We start from the raw sequence: 17,300 nt of genomic DNA, 5'->3' as shown, positions 1-17,300 counted from the left end.
ATTTTTTCATCCTTATCCAGTACTTGAGGAAATGGAGGCCCAGAGTTTTCATGTCCTGGTCCACGTGACACCAGGCAGGTCTTGTCTCTAAAGACCTCACTCAGGACAGGTGACTTGATGAGCCATGGGGTCCTAACTGTGCTCTCACCATGGAAATGCCAGGTTCTCGCTGAGATGGGAACCCTTATGTAAGGTCAAGAGCAGGCGGCCTAGAGGGCTGCGCAGGGGAGGCCCCAGGATTAGGGGGTGATGGAGGCCATTCCAGAAGGACCCTCAGACCTGCCTCCTCTCCCCTAGGAGTTCGACCACCATTGCAGGTGGGTGAATAACTGCGTAGGGCACCGAAACATCCGGCTCTACCTGCTACTCCTCATGTCCCTGTGCCTCTATCTGGGTACCGTGCTGGCCACCTGCGTGGTTTTCATCATACGCAGGAGGAACATGGCGTTTTTGGACAAAACCATGACGTATCCACACAGTCCCAAGGGCCCACACTGGGAAGAGCTGGTGTGGTGGGGAGGGAGAGGCAAACAGCCCAGGAGGGTCAGGGTGACAGGGGAGGGGCTGAGGTGGACGGGGCTAGAGGGAGAAGTCACTGGGGAGGACCTGTGAAGGACATTTGGAAGGCCAGTGGGGTCAGGGACATGGGCGGGGTAGGATGCCTGTGAAGTTAAGAATCTAGGGGCCCACAGAGTAGGGTAATGAAAGTTGAAAAGGGACAGGTGGGAGGACAGTGTGGTGGAGGGAGGTTTCCCTTGGGTGTATTGGACTAACTGTCCAGTACAGGGAGGGAGAGCAGTGGGCGGTGCTAGCTGGGGCAGGAGGGAGGGAAGGAGGGAGCAGTGGGGTCGAAAGTGGGGCCAGGGAGGAGCTCTTCCATGGCTTCCCTTCTTAGCCTGTGCACAGCATCCTAGTGGCTGTACCTGCTGGGGCCCTCCTGGTCCCGCTCATCCTGCAATTGTTCATCAAGGCAGTGGCGGTGGGCACCGCCAGGCGACCCTATGAGGAGAAGGTAAGCGGTGAGTGCGTGTGCCTTTGGCTGTGTGGAGGCATCTTGCACCTCTTCAATTAGACACTTTGTGCGCTTTCTCCACTGCCCTTGGCCCTGATGATGCCTCATGAGTCCTTCCAGACCCACCTCTGAAGATGCAGCTCAGATATTTCTATACCCTGGAGCTTGGGGCCATTCTGCCTCCTGGGTGCATTGCATTGAAAGCCTACTGTGTGCTGGGTGTTCTAGGTGGTGGTTATTTGAGGGATCGGTGTAGGGGTGAGTAAGTACATCGTGCACTTGTGTTGATAAGCAACCTGCCATCAGAATAACACCGGGAGACACCAGGAACACTCTGAGAGAGGGGTCAGTCCTGAGTGGTGTAGCCGACTGGAAGAGACTGGGAGTTTGGTGGAGCCCATGCTGTAGAGGAGAACATGCCACTCTCTGTCCTAGGTGTGCTTTTGGAGAGGCAGACAGGAGGGCATTGACTGTGAGAGGTACAATTTTGTAGAAAGGCACAGAAATCTGAAAGTAGGGTGTTAACAGAATGATGAAGAAATGGATCTAGTTCAAGCACAAGGTGACATGGCAATGAGGTTGACCCCATGGGGGTCAAGATTAGAAAGGCCCAGAAAGCCAAGCGTGGAATTCCGTTTGGAAGAAGTGGAAACCTGGGAGCCATGGTAAAAGTTTGTAAAAATGTCATTCATTGAGGGGTAATTACAACCAGTAAAATTCACCCTTTTTAGTCTATAGTTAGGGATTTTGACAAATGACATCGTGTATTCTCCACCAAGATCAAGGTTAACCAGTTTCATTACACAGAAAATCCTTTCATCTCTTGTTGTCATTTTCTCTCCCTGAGTCCTTGTGGTTTTTCTCTTTCCGGAATCATGCATAAATGGTGTTGTGGGCTTTCTAGTCTGGCTTCATTCACTGAGCACGATGCATTTGAGATTCATCTATGTAGTTGCTCACATCAGTAGTTTATTGTCTTTTGTTTCTGTGTAGTATTGTATTTCCCTACAGACTATTTGTACATTCACCAATTGAAGGATTTTTTTACTTTGCATCTAGGTTTTGGAAGAATTTTTGTTTTGTTTTTGTACCAGGGATTGAACCCAGAGGTGCTTAACCACTGAGCAACAATCCCAGCCTCACCCACCCCCACCGCCAGCACCCTTATGTTTTCTTTTGGAAAAATTTTTAAAATTTTGAGAAAGGGTCTTACTAAGTTGCTAAAGGCCTTCCTAAGTTACTGAGGCTTTGAACTTGTCACCCACTTGCCTTAGCCTCCCAAGCCATTAAAGTCATGGGGAACTGTGCCCAGCCAGTTTCAGGCAGTTATAAATAAAGCTGCTACAACAACCATTGATGCATAGACATGTGGACATAAGTTTTCATTTCTGTTGGGTAAATTGTTAAGGGTAGCATTGCTGAGTCATAAGATAAACATATGGGACGTTTTAGAAAACAACTCTACTGTTTCTATTTTGTACCAGCAATGAATGAGAATTCCAGTTGCTCCACATCCTCACTAGCATTTGACACTGTCATTGGTCACTATTCTTTTTTGTTTTCAAATTGTACCCTGTCTAATAAATGAGTAGTGGTATATCACTAGGGCTCCACTCTGTATTTTCCTAATGACTAATGATGTTGAGCATATTTTCGTGTCTTATAAGCCATGGGTATATTGATGGTGAAGTGTTTGCTCCAAACTTTTGCCTATTTAAAAAAAAAACTGTTTTTTTCTTATTGAGTTTCAGGAGTTCTCTATACTGGATTCAGATCTATGTGTTGCAAATCTTTTCTTGCAATTCATGGCTTGACATTTCATTTTCTTCATCGCATCTTCCAAAGAGCAGGAGTCCTTAGTGTTGATGTTTTTCCAGCACTGAGGAGCGAACCAGGGGTACTCGACCACTGAGCTTCTTCCCCAGCATTCATTGTTGTTCACTCTGAATGGAACCTCATGTCCTGTGGAGCAGTTTCATTGCTTTCTTCCCCATCTGTGTCTTTATTGCTTTTTCTTTGAGCATCCAGTAGGAATGATAGGAGTGGGCATCTTTGCCCTGGGATTCCTTTAGTATGGCAATCACTTAACTAAAGTCTCTTTCAGGAAGACTGGTGGACAGCATCAGTGGGGGAGGGGAAGTTGCAGACCCTGAGGCAGCTGAACAGACAGAGGAGCCTGTCTGCTCATAACCTCCCATCCTTTTAGTCACCACCCCACCACTGCCATATTTGGTTCCCTCCCACCTGTGACTCCTGTGCTTGGCCCTTATTCCTCAGCCCTATGGTCTGCCTGTCTTCTCCTGTCTCCAGCTTCTATTATCATCATTGAGTTTGCCTGGCAGCCTTTTCCCTTTCTCCATCCTGTGGTTCTTCCAGCCATAGATCAGGCCATAGGCCATCGCCCTTCCTCCTCTGCTCAGAGTGAGGCCTTCCAAGTCCAGCATCCCCAAGTCTCAAGGGACCTAAATGTGGTCTGCACTCTAAGATTCACCAGACAGGGCTCCTTTCTATTCTTGGCAGCACTAATTTCAGGCACTGATCCCATGCTCCAACTTTCACTCCCACCATACTCCATTCCCTGACTTCAACTCCTCCTAGACTCACTTGCTTGGTGGTTGGTGGCAAAGACTCTGGTGAAGACCACATAAGTTCAAATCGCAGCTCTAGAACTGACCAGCAGGGAGACCTGGGGTATGCTACTCAGCCCCTGGTCACTCAATTTCTCTATCTGTAAAACAGGGAATTATGGGTTAATTCATGTAAACCTCATAGAACAGTGACTGGTACCAGAGAGTGCCCTGTGTGCTGCTGTTACATCACTACCATTCCTTCCCATGGTCATCTACACATGTTTGTGCTCAGATTAAAAGACATACAAGTCCCAGCCTTAACATCCCAGGCCTCTACTCCACCTGTTGTATGTTCTGGGCCTTATTTCCTGACAGAGTTGACCTTGTTCACTAGCCTCCCCTTCACTTCCTGGCCCAAGTCAGCCCAGCCCTTGCTGTCAGGATGATGCTCTCATTAATGGCCAAATTCAGCAGACATCTTCAGACTACTCTCTCTGGTCTAGACACAGCCTCTGAAACCAGAAGTCGCTGTCTCAGCACTTAACTCTCTGGGCTTCTCCTCTGCATGTACCTGGGTGGTGTGAGCTGGGTTGCCTACATGGTTCCCATGATACTCTCTCTCTGCTCTTCCCTTTCCACTCCCCTTGGTGCACAGGGCCTTGGGTTGCAGCTGCCCTCACCCACTGAAAGTAGGCTGGCCATGCTGTTTGTGGTGTGCTTTCCATCCCCAGTGCAGTGACTGGGCTTTGGTTTTTTGCTACTCGGTATTAAACCAAGGGGCACTTTACCACTGAGCTACATTCCCAGTCCCTGCTCCTTTTTATTATGAATCAGGGTCTCACTAGGTTGCTGAGGCTGGTCTCAGACCTGCCTCAGTTTCCCAAGTCACTGGGATTACAGGTGTGTGCCACCGTGCCTGGTTGGACAGAAGCATTTTTGATGCCCTGAAATATTTCTGATGGGGGTGCATCTCAGTGGTAGAGTGTGTGCTTAGCATGTGCAAGGACCTGAATTCTTCAAACCCCAGCACACAGAGAAAAGACATCTGAATTAATGAGTGAACCATCAAACAGAAGAACCAACATTTGGGGATAGAAGGAAAGAGGAAAGGAACAGCGAAGAATGGTGTCCTGACCCCCCAGGATAAGGGGAAGAAGGAGAGGCAGCAGGAAGTTGGGCAGAAGATGGGGCAAGAAGAAGATGCTGCTGGATTTTGGTCCTGTGGAGTGTGAGGGTGTTTGAGACACAGAATTGGAGCAGGAGCCCCAAGAGTGAAGCCAGTGAGAGAGGCTGGTCTGGGTGCCTCAGAGCTGTTGGATTCGACTTGTGTGTGATAGGGTTCCATGTTGGGGAGAGGATGGTATTCACATTTACTGCTCAGTTCTTCGAAATTTACTATCATTCCTTAAACATTTTCTATACTTTATGTACGATCAATATTTTCTACACATGATATAAATCTAATCAAATATTCTTTCTCTAAGTTTAAAGGTTCTGTAATATTTTAATGCTCCGCTATTAATTAATTTATTTCTTCTGGTACTAGGGATTGAACCCACAGGTGCTTTACCACCAAAGCTGCATCCCTAATCCTTGCTCTATTTTGTTTTGAGATAGGGTGTCACTAAATTGTTGAGGGCCTTGCTAAGTTGTTGAGACTGGCCTTGAACTTGTGATCCTCCAGCCTCAAAATCCCAATTCCCTGGGGTTACAGGTGTGTGCCACTGTACCTGGTGGTATACTCATTTCTTAAGTACTGTGAACACCTTAAAGGAGGCAGAACCTCATAGAGGACATTGATTCGAGTTGCTTTTTGGACATATTCCAGAGCTGTTCTGATGTGGAATCATCTTTCCTTCAGGGGAGGAGAGTGTTGAAGATGAAAGTCTTCATTTGTAGGCCATTGGAGACTTGGGGTGGATAGAGGTGCTGCTGGGCCACTTTCCATTCTAACAGAGTATTTGCTACCTAAAGCTCATGAAGTTGGGGTGAAACTCAACCTGTTCTGGAAGGAGGAGTGGTCGAGGCTGATGGATGGGCTCAGGGGAAAGAGAAAGTAGAATAAGGGAGAGGAGAAGCCAGTCAGAGTCCTGGGAAGGACATGACCTTTCCTGCTTTGTGTACTGAAGGTCTTCAGCTCAGATTTTCCTGGGAAATCTGATTTTTGACTAGGGAAATATGTCTGGGCATCCCCTGCTGCCACTGGTCTCCCAGATAGTGAAACTCATGAAGGTAGATTTTTAGAAAAATTGAGAGGTAAGAGAGTCAAGTGGGAGTGGGGTGGTGACACTATATTTGGATCAGTTGAGCAGAACAGCACGAGACAGATCTTAAAAGGTACCTGGAAGGATGAGGTGAGAGGACAGGTGAGGCCAATGGAGACACAGCAAGGATCCTGCAAAAGGAAGCACTAGGGGTTGAGAGCCCTGAGAAGGCAGGAGAGGTGGGTGCTGGGTCAGCACTGTCTGGGGACAGCTGCTCACAAGTGGGTCGAGGGAGGTCACGCTTCCTGGGAGCCTGGGAGGGCAGGAGGCCCTGGGTCACTCTTGGGCACCCCTGTACCTAGAGCCTGGCCACAGGCCCAGGTTGAGCCCTGGATTAACTGACCAACTTAGCGAGGGTCCCTGGGAGATGGCCGTGCCCAGTCCTGCTGATTCTGAGCTCCTCTTCCCTTCCTCATCTCCCTCCAGTATGACAAGGCATTCAATGTGGGCTGCCCAAGAAACTGCTACATCGCACTATGTGCACCCCTGGGACCCAAGTGAGTTGGTAAACCAAGGGCTCAAGTGGTGGACCCTGGGGCTGGTGGGGTGGGGTGAAGCTGGGTCTAGTTCCCTGATCCCTGTCCCCAGCTCCCAGCCTTAACACTCCCTGTTCCTTTCTTTTGGGGTTTTCTCCAGGGCACTCTGGGAGTTTCTGGGAATTTCACTCTTCCTTGGTGTTGTAGGTTCTTGCCCCAAGAATTGTGCTCGAGGGGAATGGCAGCCTGGATAAGGCTCCTGGGCTCTGTGCTTTCCCAGCTGAGGGTGAGAGTGGTCAGGGAGACCAGGCCAAGGTGGGTAGTGACTCCTTGCATTTGGCCTGTTGCTTCCCAGGTACATGTCCGAGGCGGTCTGCCTTCAGGTGGACGAGGGGACCAACTGGGGGCCAAAAGAACACCTTAAAGACCTCCTTTGGCCCAGGTCTGCCACTCAGGCCCCCCCAAGGAGTGGCAAGGCTGCACCTGTACAGAAGGTAAGGAGTATCGGGTGTGCTTTGAACCATGAGGGTCTGTGGTTGCACATATGTTGGGGGAAGCCCCCATGTGGGGCAGGCCCTGGAGCTGAAGCACTTGGAGCATAAGGAGTGGGATTATGGACCTGGAGCGTGCAGGGTCCAGGTCACAGGGCTTCAGAGCACACCCAGGTGTCCCTGGATAGAGAAAGAGAAAAGACTGAAACACACTTTCTGGTTGGCTTTGTGCCAGTCCTTACTTTTTTGGTCCCCAGTTTCCTCATCTATTAATGAGGACTGAGACTAGTCCAGTAGTTTATGTTTTAAAGAAAATTCTGTTTCTTTTATATGTGTGTGTGTGTGTGTGTGTATGTGTGTTGTTTGTGTGTGTGTGTATGTATGTACATATATAAATATTAGTTGTAGATGGACACATTTATTTTATTTGTTTATTTTTATGTGGTGCCTTGGATTGAACCTAGTTCCTCATGCATGCTAGGCAAGCACTCTACCCCAGAGCCACAACCCCAGCACTCCAGGTTCTTTATTTATGGAAATTTTTGACATACAATGTGAAACATTTGTGTGAAACATTAGGTGTACAGTGGGGTGTGCTTGATGCTGAGGGCCATTGCCAAGTAGGAATGACGCATCAAAATTTCCTTGCTAGCATACCCCATGTTAAATGGATTTCGCTGTTGACATTGCATGTAAGGTGACCTTGCTCAAGGACCAAGGCGGATCCAGGTTTAGAGCTGATCAGTTTTGAGGAAGTATCCCGGTCCTTGGGTTTAGGGCGTTCCCGGTTTAAGACAATAGGGGTTTTAGGGAAGTTGGAGGTTGAAGATTATTGCTGCCGGGATTAGGGTGTTCCTGCTGCTTGTTCCCGTTGAGTTCTCCTGAGATTCAAATGGTATATTGGAAAAAAAGCCTCGTGGATTAGGTGAATTGGGCAGCAGAACTGGATTTCCCCAGAACGTGTGTGTAGAGGCCGGTGTGAGTTCGGTGTGAGAATTGTTGTTTGAATCTACAAAGCTGTGTGGTGGCTCGTGATTCTGTGCCCAGCCAAGACTGTGGCAGGGGTGGGTAACCCACAGTGCCCCCCATGGTCCCTTGCCGTGATGTGGTGCCAGCCCTCCCCCTTGTCCTGCCTCTAGGCATCCAGGGACTTGACTGTGAGCTGTGGGGTGGAGGTTAGGGAGAACCCCATGTACTGACTCTGTTTTTAGCTTCTCATCAGCCCAGTGGTGCATTGGGAGGCTTCCAAGGGAGGCTTGGCCTCCTATTCTCCCTTCACACCCAGCAATGCCAGGACATGCACCATAAGTTCATCTCCTGACCCCCATGTGGGGGTCTCTTGTTCCTGAGCCCTCACTCCCTTGTTGAGAGTGCCAAGACCCCCATGTCTGTTATATACACATATTTTGTGCTGCTTCCTATGGCAGCTGTGCCTATGTGTCCTAGGTTCAGGGAAGTGTGGGTGGAGGCTCTGAGGGGCTGGGACAGATCCCTCCTGGAAGGGAAGATCCTTGCTCTCTGGAGAATCAAGCTCAGGAACCAACACTGCATGACTCTTTGCCCTTGGGCAAGACTTTCAGCATGTCTCTCATCCTTAAAATGTGGCAACAGTAATAATCACAGTGACTGACCTGGCTGGCTTCCTGGCAAGGGCTGCAGATGGACAATACCCACGAGCGTGGATAATACCAAGTGCGCCGGAAAAGATTTCATATAATAGGAAGGGAACTTGTTTATTGTGAGTCCTAATAGGGTAGTAGATTACTCAGAAATTACAAAGTTTCAGTTAAACATGAGTAAGTTTTGGAGATATAATGGTCAATAAGGTTGTTCCAGTTAATTTACTGCACACTTGAAAACTGATAATACAGTTGGGTACAGGGGTGCCCATCTATAAGCCCAGCTACTCAAGAAACTGAGGCAGGAGGATCACAAGTCAAGGATCAGTAACTTAAAGAGAATTGTTTTCTGTATCAAAAAAAAAAAGTTTTGGGCATGTAAGTCAATGATAACAATTCAATCCTCAGATGTGGAAAAGGAAAGAAAAATTGACCATCAGTTTTGTGGGTTTTCTGTTTGTTTGAGGTGGAGTTCCCAGTATGTTGGCCAGGTCAGTCTTGAACTTCTGAGGTCAAGCAAAACCTCCTATGTCAGTGTGCTGAGTCCTGGAAGGCAGGTGTGCACCACTGGAGTGGCTAGAAAAGGGATTGTAAATTGGGTTTGGTGGCACATGACAAATTCCAGCAAGTCAGGAACTGAGGCAGCTTTAGGCCAGCCTCTGCAATTAGCAAGACTGTATCTCAAAATAAGAAGAGCTAGGGAAAAAGCCAAGTGGTAGGATGTCCTTAGGATCAACCCCCCAGTGCTGGGGGAAAGTGTGTGTATACACACACACACACACACACACACATAGATATAAAGATATATACACACACATATATATATTTCATTATATAGAAGGATTAGGAGATTTTAGATTTCTGCTTTGGGGCTAGTATGAATAAGCATGAAAACTCATGTCCTTGAGCATGCTAGGCAAGAGCTCTACCATTGAGCCACACCAGAGACCTTACATTTAAATTTGGGTTATTTTCTCACTGTTAGTTATTAGAGTACCCCACTTTTATCTCTTTTTTTTTCCATTTTTTGGGGCGTGAGGTGGGGCTTCCTCTGATGCTCAGACTGGTCTCAAATTTGTGGGCTGCAGTGACTCTCCTGCTCCTGATTTCTGAGCAGGGGGGATTACAGGTGCAAGCCACCACACTTGGCTGTACAATCTCATATTGATAAGACATTTTACATGTGATAGGAATCCCAGAATAAAAAACAGCAATTTAAGATGACTGGGCATAGTGAAGTCTGCCTATCATCCCAGTAGCTCAGGAAGCTGAGGCAGAAGGATCATAAGTTTGAGACCAGCCTGGGCAGTTTTAGCAAACCCTATCTCAGAGTAAAAAGGCTGGGAATGTAGCTCAGTGGTATAATGCTCCTGGCTTCAATACCTAGTACTTCCAAAAACAAAGAATAAAAACATTAGGGCTGGGGATGTGGCTCACTGTTACAGTGCTTGCCCAGCACACATGAAGTCCTGGATTAGAGCCTTAGCACTACATAAAAATAAATAAAATAAAGGTATTGTGTCCATCTACAACTAATGTTTTTTTTTAAATAAACATGAAAGCTGGGCTTTGTGGCACATGCCTGTATTTCCAGCTACTCTGCAGACTGATACACAAAGATCACTTGAGTCCATGAGTTTGAGATAAGCCTGGGGAAAATGGTGAGACCATAAATCCTGCATAATAATAGTAATAATGATAATAATAATAATAATAATAATAATAATAATAATAATAATAATAACTTGTGTAGCCAAGCATGTTGGTTCACCCCTGTAATCCCAGAGGCTCCAGGTAGTGGTAGGATGATCACAGATTAGATGCAGGTGTTGGGGTCTTAACCAGACTCTTGTCCCAAATTTGCAAAAGGGTAGAGGGACTGGGGATGAAGCTCAGTGTTAAAACACCCCTTGATTCAGTCCCCAGTCCAGCAGATGGGGGAGGAAAAAAGCCAAATTGACTCCATAACATTAAGACCTTGGGACTACAGGTAACTTGTGGTAATGTTTAGCAGGTGCTTGCCAGCTTGATGCCCTGGGTTTAATCCCAAATACCAAACAGCAAAAATAAAAAAAAAAAATTAAAAACCCTTTATGTGTATATCCCAAATCACAAATGAATATGTTACTTTTTAACATACATACATTTTGACTCAGAAATGTAATATTTAGCATGTGTGTCCTTGGAGAACCAGAGAACAGCACATATTATGGGTTTTGTCCCATTATTTAGCTAGCAAAATGTATTAAAAAATCAACTCAAATATCATTAGTAGTAAATTGGTTAAAAATATGACATGACCATGTAATGTACTACTAGATTATTTGAAATGAATTTAGGGGAAAAAACTGTAATGTATTGCTGGGTTCAGTGGAGCATGATTGTAATCCCAGCAGTTTGTGAGACTGATTAAGGATGTTTGCAATTCAAAGCCAGACTCAGCAACTAAGCAAGGAACTAAGCAATTTAGTGGGACCCCTGTCTCAAAAAATAAAAAGGCTGAGGGTATAGCTGAGTGGTTGAGTGCCCCTGAATTAAATCCCTGGTACTCCTCCTCCTCCCCACCAAAAAAGATCTGAAACAGTAATCACTGTATAAAGTGGGTTCTTGGTTTCAAAACCCTACATTTGTATTCCCTGAATTACTGAGGTTGGAATGGGGCTGCCATCATGTGTTCTCTGTCTAAAGCCTAGAGCAGAACCAGACATAAGAAAGGATCCTTCTTTCTGTTTGCTGTCTCCTGACTTTTGCTCTTGGCTTAAGCCTTTTCAATTAGGAGCTACTCTGGTAGGTGATGAACAAGAGGAAATACAGGTTTGACACTTCTGTCCCTCTCCCCAAACAAACCCAGCACTCCATTCCCATTCCTCTGTTTGGATCTTTCCTGTTGGTTTACAAAATAAATATGGAAAAGTAGAGTATTAGAAAACGAGACCATTTAGAATTTAGTCAAATCTAAAATTATGTGTATGGGTTTGTTTTATGTATGTTGATGTTTATCTCTGAAAATTGATAGTATTAGAGCAATTCAAACCACAACTCATGTCTGAATTTCTCTTTGTTAGGGCATGCCAGAGCAGGGGGCTCAGTTGCCACAAACCTTCAGGATCCTCAAAGGAAAGCCAACAGAGCATCCTCTAGCTGTGCGGGGTGTCAACAAGTATTATAACGCCAACACCTTGAAAAAGAAAAATCGCAGATTTCCTCCTACTGGTGAGACATCAGACAGTGGTAAAAGACTGAATCCCATGGAAACTTGGCTAAACTGTATTGTTCCTATTTCTCCTACATAGATACTCTTTTAATCAACTGTCGGGATGTCTCTTGAACATCATCTGGAGATTGAGGATTTCATTGATCTCATAATTTTGTTAGAAATGGAATTGGATCTGTTACATAGTTTTCCATATTATACATTATAATACAACATGGTAGTGGGATTCACTCTTGTTCCATGTTGTTACATTTACTTGGGTTTTTTTTTTCCTCCTCACGGGTTTAAATGATTTTTAGTCGAGAAGGAAAAATTGTGGATTTCTAGACATGTTTATGCTAGAGATATGTTTATTGTCAGTGGCCTAGAAGGAATTTTTGCTTTATAAATGCATAGACCTTGAAATAAAAAGTATTTTCTATTCAAAAATTACATGCAAATACATAAAAATAAATACCTTACCTCAAAGGATTTATTCCTCAGAATTAGTATCTAAGTGGGTAAGAGTTGAAATATACTGGATTTTTAACAACAGTTTGTGTAAGGCAGCATGGGAATGAAGTCCACGTGGTGCAGTTGGTTGAGCGATCCCTGGAATGTCTTTGGAGATTTAGTTAGATTCTCCTTCCCTACACTGGTTCTCCTGCTTTCTCTTCTTTGCACTGTACATTAAAAGATGCAAAATAATTTCTCCCATTTCTCTCTGAGTAGATTTTGCCCATTACAACCCCAAGAAATATAATTTTTATTTAATATGTTTTCCGTCTCTATAGTCATATATATAGTTTTTAAAAATAATCTAAGTATGCAAAAATCATATGTGGTTGGATTAATTGTATTTAATATGTTTACACCATCACAGAGAAAAAGGCTATGTTCAAAAAAGAAGTAGACTTCTTTGCAAGTAATACTGATCTATCTTTTTCTATAAATAACTTACCTGGTATCCTTAGGAAAAGCTCGTACTTTTACCTAGAACTTCTGCATCAACTAGTAAGTTGCATTTTACAAAGAAACAAACCATGTCAAAAAGAATTCTTTTCCCAGTTGCCATGTTTGGTGGCTTTATATCCCCTTGCTCCTTGATACTCAAGAATATTTGTCCTATCACCTTTACTGCTTAAGGAAGTATCTTAAACAAGGAATGTTTTATTTTAATACAGCTTGGGTGGGTATGGTTTTCCTTACACTTTGGTGGGGGCAGGGTACCAGGGATTGAACCCAGGGGCACTCAACCCCTGAACCACATCCCTAGCTCTATTTTGTATCTTATGTAGAGGCAGGGTCGCATTGAGTTTCTAAGCACCTAGCTAAATTGCTGAGGCTGGCTTTGAACACAAGATCCTCCTGTCTCTGCCTCTTGAGCCCCTTGGATTATAGGCTTGGAATTACCAGGCTGGGACTCCATTACATTTTAATAACTTGATTGAAGTATAATTTACATACCATGAAATCCAGTCATTTGAATGATCAATTCAGGTTTTTCAAAATGTATTTTTAAGGTTTCAATAAGATTAAAGAGTTAGTAGCTGAGTCTTATGTAAATTTTATTTTTAAGTTACTATTACTATCATATTTCTAGAGAAGTAATTCAACTTAAAATGAAATCGGTTTTAACACATTTCACATGCTCCTCTTTTATATTATTTTTCTTTTTGTCATAGAAAAGTTTTCTGTGGTAAATTGTTAACATTCCTTTCCCTTTCATTTTCAGAGAAGGATTGCTTCCCTTCTGGAACACCTGCAGTAAGTTGATGATGTATTTCTTATAGTTCTTGCTCTAATTAAGGTTACCAAAAGAAATCTGTTTTTCATTTTTTTTAATTACTAAAATAAGAGGTAGGGCTGGGGTTGTGGCTCAGTGGTAGTGGGCTTGCCTGGCATGCATGAGGCACTGGGTTCGATTCTCAGCACCACATACAAATAAATAAAATAAGGGTTCATCAACAACTTTAAAAAAATGTTTAAAAAAATAAAATAAGAGGTAAAGAAATATTTAATGTGTCTAAATAGCACTCCAGAATATTTATCATATATGTTTATTTACTTTTCCATATTTCAGAAAATCATCTTTATTTTTTAATTGAATATATTGTAACCAGTAAGGTTTAGTCATTTAAAAATTAGCTATGAAAAAAATAACTTTTTAAAGTTTGTTTAATAAAAGGAGACCTGGTCACATTTTAATCTTTGACTTTCTTGGCTTGTCTTCCTTTGCTCCTGAACACAGCTGAACACCAAGGGGCCGGAAACATCAGCAATAGTAATGGAGGCAGAGGATGGTGATGGAGAGGTGCAGCCTTTCACTGCCCCACAACATGGCCATACAAGACCAGTGAGTGACTAATGACCTGGTGTGCACATCTGTGCATGTGTGTTCGAAAAACAGCTGTTTGCATTTGACTTTCAGAGATAATTTCAAAAAGCCTTCAAGTTTAAAATATTTTACTATGAGAAGATTAATTTAAGATTAAATTAAAGTTTTTACCTAAAGAGTACTCATCAAAAACCAATTTTTTTTTTAAAAATAAAAATCGATGTCTTTTTTAAAAGTTAGAATACTTAACACACTGGGTTTTTTCTTTCCATGTTTTGTCCCCTTTTCCAGAGAGATCATCCATTGCTCTGTTTTTTCTCTGTTTCATAATGTAGGTAACTCTGCTACCTAAAGCTTAGATCTTTCCTCTTCCCCAGATTATGTACTTTATTTCTCATTTTGACATTTCTCTCAAACCCTTGATGGCATTCTAAAGACAGTTGAGAGTGAAATTCCTCCCCAGCTGAGGAGAATTTCAACAGTAAAGAGTTCAGATGGAGCCAGGGAGAGAAGTACTAAGGGGGCTGGACTGTGATGTGGTGGCTCTGAGGACCACCATTGGATTCCCATCTCATGACAGATGGCTGTGTTTTCTATATTCCTTACAACTGGCTCTTTGAAGTGAAAGGGAGGGTATGTATTATATTTGTGTAAAATGTTTTGAGACTGGATTAATGATAGATTATTATAGTGGAAACTACCACAGTGAAACATAAAGATAGAAATGAAAACAACTTTTAAATGCAAGAGCATCAGTGAGCTGTGAGACAGTTTCAAGGGTTTTCATGATGTGTAATGAAGTTCTGATAGAAAAAAAAACAACCCAAAAATCTATCTCCCAAAAGCTATTAACAGCTTCCTCAAATACAGGAAAGTCAAAAGTACCTCTACCTGCCTGAATAAATAAATGTCTTGTCTCTTATAAAAGTATCTTTGAAAGATAAAACCATTTAACTAAAAATAATAACAGTGAAGTCAGGAGATGTGCATATAAAATGACAGTAAGAGCTTCCAGGCCAAGAACAACAACCCTAAGATTTTTGTCCTGTGTGACATGGGGTGTCACGTGATGGTGGAGCGTGATCATTCAAAGATGCAAACATTCAATAACAAGAGGGAGTGTTACCTAATCACTAAACTAAGCAGCTTAAGGCCCTGGGTTTAATCCCAAACACAAAACACCAAAAAAAAAAAAAAGAAAAAGAAATTGTTTAAAAATTCCTTTATATATCTACCCCAAATCACAAATGAATACGTTACTTTCACTTACATACCTTTTGACGCAGAAATGTAATTTTTAGCATGTGTGTCCTAGGGAAACCATAGAACAGCACAGATTATGGATTGTGTCCCATTATTTTGATAGCAAAATGTAGCAAAATGTCAACTCAAATATCATTAGTAGTAAATTAATTAAAATATGGCATGACCATTTAATGTACTACTAGATTATTTCAAATGCATTTAAGGGAAAAATAAACTGTAATGTATTGCTGGGTTCAGTGGAGCATGAGTGTAATCGCAGAAGGTAGTGAGGCTGATTTAGGAGGTTTGCAATTTCAAAGCCAGACTTTAAAAAAATGTTTAAAAAATAAAATGAGGTAAAGAAATATGTAATGTTTCTAAATAGCACTCAAGAATATTTATCATATATGTTTATTTACTTTTCCATATTTCAGAAAATCATCTTTATTTTTTAATTGAATATATTGTAAGCAGTGAGGTTTAGTCATTTAAAAATTAGGTATGGAAAAAATAACTTCTTAAAATTTGTTTAATAAAAGGAGACCTGGTCACATTTTAATCTTTGTCTTTTCCTGGCTTGTCTTCCTTTGCTCCTGAACACAGCTGAACACCAAGGGGCCGGAAACATCAGCAATAGTAATGGAGGCAGAGGATGGTGATGGAGAGGTGCAGCCTTTCACTGCCCCACGACATGGCCATACAAGACCAGTGAGTGACTAATGACCTGGTGTGCACATCTGTGCATGTGTGTTCGAAAAACAGCTGTTTGCATTTGACTTTCAGAGATAATTTCAAAAAGCTTCAAGTTTAAAATATTTTACTATGAGAAGATTAATTTAAGATTAAATTAAAGTTTTTACCTAAAGTGTACTCATCAAAAACCAATTTTTTAAAAAATAAAAATCGATGTCTTTTTTAAAAGTTAGAATACTTAACACACTGGGTTTTTTCTTTCCATGTTTTGTCCCCTTTTCCAGAGAGATCATCCATTGCTCTGTTTTTTCTCTGTTTCATAATGTGGGTAACTCTGCTACCTAAAGCTTAGATCTTTCCTCTTCCCCAGATTATGTACTTTATTTCTCATTTTGACATTTCTCTCAAACCCTTGATGGCATTCTAAAGACAGTTGAGAGTGAAATTCCTCCCCAGCTGAGGAGAATTTCAACAGTAAAGAGTTCAGATGGAGCCAGGGAGAGAAGTACTAAGGGGGCTGGACTGTGATGTGGTGGCTCTGAGGACCACCATTGGATTCCCATCTCATGACAGATGGCTGTGTTTTCTATATTCCTTACAACTGGCTCTTTGCTCGATACTCAGCACCACATAAAAATAAAATAAAGATGTTGTGTTCACCAAAAACTAAAAAATAAATATTAAAAAAAATTCTCATTCTCTCTCTCTCTCTCTCTCTCTCTCTTAAAAAAAAAAGTGTTTCATTGATTGACTGATCACCTCCCTAAACCAGGATTTGATCTACTTTTTTAAACCTACTTCCTAGTTAGAGATCCTTCTGAGAAAGTATAGTATCTTTGTATTCTCATCACTGTAGCTTGGAATAGACAGTTAATGATTGATCCAAGTTTGATGAATGAATGAACAATGAGAAAGAAGATGATCATATGAACTCTCTCTGTGCTTTTAAAAAGCAAAACAAAACAAAACCTGGATTCAGGTCTTTGAAAATGTCCTCAGATCTCTTATGTGAATTATTGACTAAACTCTGAAGCACCCTCTGGAGTTACAACACTATAAACCTCATGAGATGAGGCTGGGGTTGTAGCTCAGTGGTAAAGCGCTTGCCTAGCACATGTGAGGCCCTGGGTTTGATCCTCAGCCCCACATAAAGATAAATAAATAAAATAAAGGTATTGTATCCATCTACAACTACAAAAAAATTATTTAAAAAAAATCATGAGACATTGCTGGTTTGTAAGAATAACTTAGGAATTAAGAGATTCAGATCTTGCCAAGAATAGAAGACAAGCTGATAGATTTAGTCTCCCTCCTAAAAAATGATACTATTATCCAGAAAAGCCATTTTATAAAATATGAAGATAAATATAAAGCATAGTTTTCTTACTTTTTAATCTCT

The 17,300-nt window shown here is 42.5% G+C and overlaps 1 protein-coding gene across 1 annotated transcript; it reads left to right on the top strand.

Annotated features, from left to right (window-relative positions):
- Positions 1 to 372: 372 nt before the first annotated feature.
- LOC308640253 (palmitoyltransferase ZDHHC19-like) lies at positions 373 to 15,928 on the top strand (the record flags this gene model as incomplete). The annotated part of the gene is made up of 8 exons (XM_081312224.1): positions 373 to 467; positions 907 to 1,012; positions 6,273 to 6,343; positions 6,678 to 6,816; positions 11,498 to 11,645; positions 13,361 to 13,392; positions 13,877 to 13,981; positions 15,812 to 15,928. The coding sequence occupies 8 exons, from the start codon at positions 373 to 375 to the stop codon at positions 15,926 to 15,928; spliced, it is 813 nt and encodes a 270-aa protein (XP_081168350.1).
- Positions 15,929 to 17,300: the final 1,372 nt, after the last annotated feature.

Source organism: Spermophilus citellus (assembly GCF_964194105.1).
Source record: "Spermophilus citellus genome assembly, contig: SCAFFOLD_91, whole genome shotgun sequence".
Classification (NCBI taxonomy): domain Eukaryota; kingdom Metazoa; phylum Chordata; class Mammalia; order Rodentia; family Sciuridae; genus Spermophilus; species Spermophilus citellus.
Note: the sequence above shows the minus strand (reverse complement) of the source record. Positions and strands in the feature narration are given on the sequence as shown.